Below are 7,901 nucleotides of genomic sequence, written 5' to 3'. Positions count from 1 at the left end.
TAGATTTCTTGCTTCTGCCACAAATTCCCCCAGCTGTGAGCCTTCCAACCTTCTAAGTATTCCTTTATATGTGGTTCAGAGTTCTGGCACCATCCCCTGAGCCTGCTTGGTCGGGTATTCTGTGTTGTTATTGGCACAGCTCTCTGCTATACGTCCACCCGATCTGCCATCTTGTTTGTTCCTCTCTTTCCTTATTCTTGTAGTAGCCAGTCATACTGCCATTTTTGTTTTGGGTTTTTCCTGATGATCTTTCTTAGAAGATGTATCTTCTGTCGCTCTAGCTGTTCCAGGCTTGTCTGCTTGTCCTTGATAAACCTCAGAAGGTTCTGGATGGGGCTAAGGATTCCTCCTAAGGTCCTATACAGTGCAAAGGCTCCGTAAGAGGTCTATTTCACTGGGCAAGCTGTAGAACTCCTTTTAGGTATTCCAGTCAGTTATAGGCTTTAGACGGACTTACAAGCTTTCTGTAATCATGTTTCCCGACATTCATTTCTATACCATCCAAGTGTCTATTTTACAATAGTTGGCAAGGGAAACCAATGTTCATAAGACAGTCCAGCGTCTTAGTATTATTTTCCCTCGTCAGGGTATGCCTCGATCCCTGTTGTTCCAAGGTTTAGCATGCATCAATACTTACCTCTGTCCCGTTTAGCCCATGCAAACCTGTCTCAGTGTTCCCATATCTACCTTGTTCCTCCACCCTCCCCCTTCTTGTTTATTGCCCTCCCCAACACTCGAACTATGATGTGTCTGCCCTCTACCCTGTGCCTTTCTGTCACCTGCCTGAACCTCCCCCAAACCGCCCCCCACCCTACCCTCACCAGTAACCAACAATTTTTTTTTCCCCCTTTTAGTATGGGTATCTTTTCTTAAGGTTTTACAATAATGGTCTTATGTAATATTTGGCCTTTGGTGACTGAGTAATTTCACTCAGCATAATGTCCTCAAAGTTCATCCATGTTATGCAGTGGCTTGCAGCTTCCTTGTTATTCTTCAAGGTGTAGCATAATATTCCACTGTGCGTATGTACCACAGTTTGTTTATCCGTTTGTTTAGGCTGTCTCCGTCTTTTTGCTATTTGTGAATAGTGCTGCTATGAACATTTGTGTGCATATATGTACTCATGTTATGGCTCATATTTCTTGTGGATTTATACCAAGTAGAGGAATTGCTAGATCATACGGTATTTCTATTTCCAACTTTCTGAGGACGTGCCATACTATTTTCCAAAGTGGTTGGACCATTTTGCATTTCCACCAGCAGTGTAGGAGGGTCCCAGTCTCTCCACATCCTCACCAGCATTTATTGTTCTCTGCATTTTTGAACTTCACTGTTATTGCTTGTGTGAGATGACATCTCATTGTTGTTTTGATTTGCATCTCTCTAATGGCTAGTGATTGTGAACATTTCTTCATATGTTTGTTGGCTGCCCATATGTCTTCCTTGGTAAAGTGTCTGTTCATGTCCTGTGCCCATTTTTTAATTGGGTTACTTGTCTTTTTCATGTAGAGGTGTTGTAGTTGCCTATAGATTTTAAAATTTATCCATTGCCTTTTAATTCCATTTTCCCCATGAACCTTTTAAAGCCCCCTTGTATAATGATGTTTCAGGGATGGTATAAGCATTACCATTCCACACAGGAGACATTGGAGGGAAAGAAGGGGTCACATTCCCAAACCAAGTTTAAAACCCAGCAGGAAAAATTCCATTAGATTGCAAGACTTGAAATTAATCCTGTCCTCTGAATTCACATGGGCAGTAGCCTTGACCCCTCTACTCTAGATCCATACGAGAAACCCTGGCTAGCCTCTGAACTACTTTTGTGATCATCCTTTCCTTTTCTTGAAGGACAGCAGGTGTTTAGAGTCAAGCAGCTCTGTTGGCTCCTTTTCTGCCTGTGGAATCCCAGTAGTCCAACAGCTCTACTTTATTTCGTTCCCTTCAGTCTAAGCTGACTGAGATGATTTATTGGATCTCTTTAGCAAACAGTATCCAGCCACACCCTTGGAGCTTTTTCCTGAGCACGCTTTCTAAATTTTCACAATATGGATAGGCTAAGAATGTTCCAAATCTTCAAGTTCTGTTTTCCAGAAAACATTCAGACAAAACAAAGCCAAGTTCTTTGCCTCTGGTGTTCAATAATATTTTCATCATCTCTTTTAAAGTTTCACTAAAGGCATTTTTAACATCCACATTTCTAGCAACATTCTATTCATGATGATAGAAACTTTCTCTACAACTCCCCATAAATATTTCTGATTCCTCATCAGAATTGCCTTCAATGTCTATAACTCTATCAACAACCTCTTCAAAGCAATCTAGGCTTTTACTATTAAGTGCCTCGAAACATCTCCATCTTTTACCCAATACCCATTTCTAAAGCCACTTCTTGTAGGTATTTGTTACAGTAGCATCTCACTTCCCAGTACCAAAATCTGTATTAGTTTTCTAAGGTAGCCTTAATAAAACACTACAAACTAGGGTGGGTTATACGAATAAAAATGTGTGTCTTAGTTCTGGAGACTAGTAGTTGAAACTCTGGGTATCAGCAGAGTCATGCTTTTTCTAAAGGCTCTAGGAAAAGATCCTTCTTGGCTCTCAGCTTCTGATTGTTGTTGTTGTTAAGTACCATTGAGTCAGTTTAGACCCATAATGACCCTGTATAGGATTTTTGAACCACCAATCTTGCAGTTCAAACTGACCTTGCAGTCGAGTGCTTATCCTACAGTGCCACACCAGGACTCCAGATAGCATGTCCACTTCCTTGGCCAGGAAACAAACCCAGGCCTCCTGCATGGCAGGTGAGAATTCTACCACTGAACCACCAATATTGTGGTAGCCCCAAACATTCCTTGGTGTGTAAAAATGCATCTTCACATTGCCTGTCTTTCCTCTGTCTCTCTGTGTCTTCTATTTTTTCAGGAATCACTCATTTTGAATTAGGACCCATCATAGTCTGGTATAACCTCATATTAACTGATAACGTTGTCAAAGACCCTGTTGCCAAACAAGCTCATGTTCACAGGTATAGGGGGCTATGATTTCAACATATACTTTTGAGGGACATAATTCAATCTATAACAGGAGGGTTGCAATTTTGGATTTGGAGAGTGGATCAGGGTAGGCCTCAACTGACAAGGAAATATTTAAATAAGTAGCGTAAAGAGGTAAGGTAGGGAGCCATATCGATCTCTGGAGAAGAGTGTTCAAAGCAGAGGGCGCATCAGAACAGAAACCCTGAGATGAAAATGGTTCTCCATGTTAAAGGAGCACTATGAAACCAATGTGGTTGTCTTGAGATTAATTAAAAGGCGACAGGTAAGAGGTAGAGTCCTGGCTGGCATAAATCAGTAAGTGCTTGGCTCTTAATGGAAAGATTGATGGTTTGCAATCCACCCAAAAGCACCTCCAAAGAAAGGCCTGGTGATTATACTTCTGAAAAACCAACCATTGCAAACCCTATGGAGTTCACTTCTACTCTGACATACATGGGGTCACCACAAGTTGGAACTAACTCAATGGCAACTGGTTTTTGTTTGGTTAGGTAAGAGATGAGCAGTAAGGAGTCAGGTCAGGGAGGACCTTCTTGGATCTGGAGTGTGCTGGGCACCATTGGAAGGTTCCAGGCATGTGTTGGTGGGGTCTATCCACGTGATTTGGTCCCCTCTCTCAGCTCCTGAGAAACTCCATATACAACACTCCCTTTCCTTCTTTCCTCCCCTTTGGGTTCCATAGGGAGATGCGCTGGAACAAGGGCACCATCCTGAAGGCTTCTGTGGATTATATTCGCAAATTGCAGAAGGAGCAACAGCGCTCCAAAGACCTGGAGAGCCGGCAGCGATCCCTGGAACAGGCCAACCGTAGCCTGCAGCTCCGAATTCAGGTCTGGAGGGATGAGAGGGCAGTGCAAGTGAGCATCTTATAAGCCGAAGCAGAGGCAGAGGAAGGATAGGCCTGAATTTCCCTTCCTAGCATACTTAGCACATCCCCAGGTTTCCTAACACACATGCTGTTGCTGCTAAGTAATAATCATAACATTACATGGATAATAATGAATATTAGCTCATTTATATAGCATTTATCTTGTGCCATGCACTGCAAGAAAAGTTTGATGTATACTAACTCATTTAATCCTTACGAGAGAGGGTCCATTATTATACTCGTTTTGTGGACAGGGGCACTAACTGAGGCTCATAGCTATGGCCTGACTTGCCTAAATTGATGCAACTAGTAAGTGGCAAAGCTGAACTTTGAACCCAGGCAGCCTGCCCTTTTAACCATTACACTCCTCTGCCTCTGAGGGACTTTGAATCCCTCCTTATTGTGTACTCACCCTTTACTTTTTACAGGAGCTAGAACTGCAGGCCCAGATCCATGGCCTGCCAGTACCTCCCACTCCAGGGCTACTCTCCCTGGCCACGACTTCAGCCTCTGATAGCCTCAAGCCAGAGCAGCTGGATGTTGAAGAGGAGGGCAGGCCAGGCACATTTCATGTGGCGGGTACACCTGCCCCAAATACTCCCCATCAGCAGCCCCCAGCGCCACCCTCAGATGCTCTTCTGGACCTGCACTTCCCCAGCGACCACCTGGGGGACTTGGGGGACCCCTTCCACCTGGGGCTGGAGGACATTCTGATGGAGGAGGAGGAGAGTGTGGTGGGCGGGCTGTCAGGGGGCACCCTGTCCCCTCTACGGGCTGCCTCTGACCCCCTGCTCTCTTCAGTGTCCCCTGCTGTCTCCAAGGCCAGCAGCCGCCGTAGTAGCTTCAGCATGGAGGAGGAGTCCTGATCAGGCCTCACCCCTCCCCTGGGGTTTCCCCACCCAGAAAAGACAAATCTGGATGAGGCCTGCCTTTTCCCCCACCCGCTCATGAAACTGCCTTGCCCAGGTGTTCCGGGGGAAGAGGAGATGAGATCAAGCCCCACCCCTGTGATCAGGAAAAGAGGAGGAGTAGATGAGGCCCTACCCCTTTCCCAAAGGAACAACCCAGAGAAGGTATTTCAGACTTAGGGGTGGTGGTGAGATCAGGCCCTGCCCCCTAGAGATCACAGCCTTGCCTCTATCCCATAGTACCCACCTTTGCCCAGATATGGGGAGACAGGATAAGATCCTGTCCCTGTCCCCTAGGGACAGTCTATCTACCCAGGCCTCCTGGGTAAAGGAGATACCAATATTTCACTCCAGCCTTTCACTTGGAACCACCAGTGTAGTCCATCCAAGCACAGGACAGGAGTCAGAAATGATGGAGTTCCCACCCCCTGGGACCTGTACCTTCTTCATGAACTCTTCTCTGCCCAGAGAAAGGTTGAAGTAAGGTTGAAATCTCACCCCTTCCCAGGAAACTCAGTCCTGACCTTCTAGAAATTGAAGTCAGACAGACCCCACCTCTTCCCTATAGGAATAGCCCAGTACAGGTGTTTCAGGCAAGGAGTAATTGGTAAAATCAGTCACCCCAAATGGAGGTCACAGCCCTGCCCTTGACCCTTAGCAGCATCCCATCCAAGCATTCCATACCACAAGAATCAGTGGTACTTAAGCTCCCCTGCCTTAACCTGGGACCAACCCAACCTAACCTACTGGGGAAGGGAGCAGACCTTGAAAGCTTGTGGACTGACATTCCAAGCCTAGATCGAAAGTTACTTTCGCCCTGACTCTTGGGCATAGTCCTGCCTCCTTCCTTGAAGAACATTTTTGGAAAGTGATGGGGATTAGTAAGACTGAGTCCAAGTTCATGGAACCAATACCCCACTACCCTTTTTCAAAATGTGGAGGAACAGAATGAAGGAAGGGGCCATTCCTGGGAGTTTCCCAGCCCAGGAAAAAGCAGAGGTCACCACCAAAACAGAGTCTTGAAAGAAAGGTTCTGAAAGCATATTGAACCCCCTATTTGTTTATCTGATTTTTTTTATTATTGACCCCCTACTCTGAAGCTAGGTTACCCCCAACCTCTGGCTCTCACCCAGTTCTCTATTGAGGGGAATCCTCCCCTTTCAGAGTCATGAAGAGACACTCACGCCATCCCTACCCCTCCTACAAGATACACCGAAGGTTGTCAGTTCTGGATTGCTGGGGCTAGGCCCCAAGAGGGTGTAATGAGGTCTGTAGGTTTGTGATTAAAATAATAAATGCTAGGCGTGTTTGATGCGCTTTTTACTTTGGCAAAGAGTCTCCTGTCCATGTTTTTGACTGTGCAGTTAGTAGTACCTTACCCCATGCAGGCCAGTAGGGAGGTAAGGTTCTTAGAAGAAACAGAGGTCTAGGGAAGGCAACTTGCAAACAAAAATAATTGTTGTCGAGTGCTGTCGGAGCAGTTCCGATCCATAGTGACCTGCAAAGGGTTTCCAAGGAGCAACTGGTGAGCTTGAACTTCAGACCTTGTGGTTCAAACCAGCCTTGCAGTCCAGCACATTAACCCACAGCACCACACAAGGCACTGTTGTAACTACTGAAAGTGTTTTACCTAACTTATTCACCTAATGAATATTCATCAGTAAGTGGTGATTATTAAACTTCTGAAAATAATACAGCTATTAAACAGGGAAGGAGTTAAACTGTAAAGTTAGGAAAGTGAAGGTTCTGATATGAAAAATGTCACTAAGGAGATTTTCTTGAAAGTTAACTTTTGAAACTGGTTAAGTATATGAAGATACCAACTAGCAGACATTGCAGGTATTCAAGACGATGGAAATAGCAGACAAAAATCTTAAAGGTGGAAACACAGACCAATAATTCAGTTCTGGAACTGACATTGACATCTTTGGGGAATTTATTTGGAATCTTTTTTTTCCCCCTTTTATTTATTTTTGTGAATTGAGTGAAGGTTTACAGAGCCGATCATCAGTTTCACATTCAACAAATCATGTACTTTGCTTCATTATATGGTTGCAATACCTCCCATGTACCAACAGTCAAAAGTATTTACCTCTGTTTACTTTAAAAATTGCATTCCTCCCTGTGTCTCCCCCTACCTTCATCGTTCCTCTACTAGCCTGCCTCTTGTTGTATATATAACCCATATTAATATGTGTCTACCATCATAGATTATTTAAGAAGAAAACCTTAGCTTTTTTACAACATTGATCTCATACAATATTTGCCCTTTTGTGATTCACTAATTTCACTCAGAATAATATCTCCAGGTTCATGTTGTAAGGTGTTTCACAAATTCATTGTTATTCTTCAGTGTTATGTAGTATTCCATTGTGTGCATATATCAAAGTTTGTTTAGCCATTCTTCTGTTGATGGGCATTTAGACTGTCTCCATCTTTTTGATGTGTCTCTTGTAGACAGCATATTGAAAGATCCTCTTTTCTTATATGTTCTGATCACTCTGTCTCTTGACTGATACATTGAATCCATTTCTATTCATTGTAATTATAGGTATAAGTTGGTTGCTGTCATTTTGCGATGTGTTTTTTTGTGGTGCTGCTGGTTTCTTTGTTTCACATAGATTTCTGTGCTGAATTTGTGGGTTTTCATTTTCATTTCTGTTGTGTTAATGTTTACTAAGTCTTTTCTGATTTTCCTCTTTTTTTATTTTGATGTACAGGTGTATTAATTTCTTTGAGGTTGTTGTTGTCAAGTGCCTTGGAGTCAGTTCCAACTCATAGCAACCCTGTATTGGGTTTCCGAGGAGCGGCTGATGAGCTTGAACTTCCAACCTTGTGGTTTAAACCAACCTTGAAGTCCAGCACACCACAGTGCCACATCAGGACTCCTTCTTTGAGGTTACCCTGTAATTAATTTTTCCCCTGTCTAAAACAGTTTTATCTTGAAATCTATTTGACTTTCTTGCCATTTGGAAGTTCTGTATCTACACTATTCCTTTTTTTTTTTTTTTTGCTTTGTAGTTGACTTCATTATAAATTGATATCTCTGGTTCCCTATTTTCAGTCTTGTAG

The 7,901-nt window shown here is 43.6% G+C and overlaps 1 protein-coding gene across 2 annotated transcripts in view; it reads left to right on the top strand.

Annotated features, from left to right (window-relative positions):
• TFE3 (transcription factor binding to IGHM enhancer 3) overlaps positions 1-5,193 on the top strand; it is an 18,379-nt gene extending 13,186 nt beyond the window's left edge. The window contains exons 8-9 of one of the 2 annotated variants that reach the window (XM_006876672.1): positions 3,736-3,883; positions 4,350-5,193. In XM_006876672.1, the coding sequence (XP_006876734.1) occupies positions 3,736-3,883; positions 4,350-4,787 (586 nt within the window). In that variant the 3' untranslated portion in view covers positions 4,788-5,193. The remainder of the gene's footprint in view (positions 1-3,735; positions 3,884-4,349) is intronic. The other variant, XM_006876671.1, reaches the window with a different exon arrangement.
• Positions 5,194-7,901: the final 2,708 nt, after the last annotated feature.

The sequence above is a fragment of the Chrysochloris asiatica genome, unplaced genomic scaffold (assembly GCF_000296735.1).
Source record: "Chrysochloris asiatica unplaced genomic scaffold, ChrAsi1.0 scaffold00404, whole genome shotgun sequence".
In the NCBI taxonomy this organism is placed as follows: domain Eukaryota; kingdom Metazoa; phylum Chordata; class Mammalia; order Afrosoricida; family Chrysochloridae; genus Chrysochloris; species Chrysochloris asiatica.
This window is presented reverse-complemented; position numbering and strand designations above follow the sequence as displayed.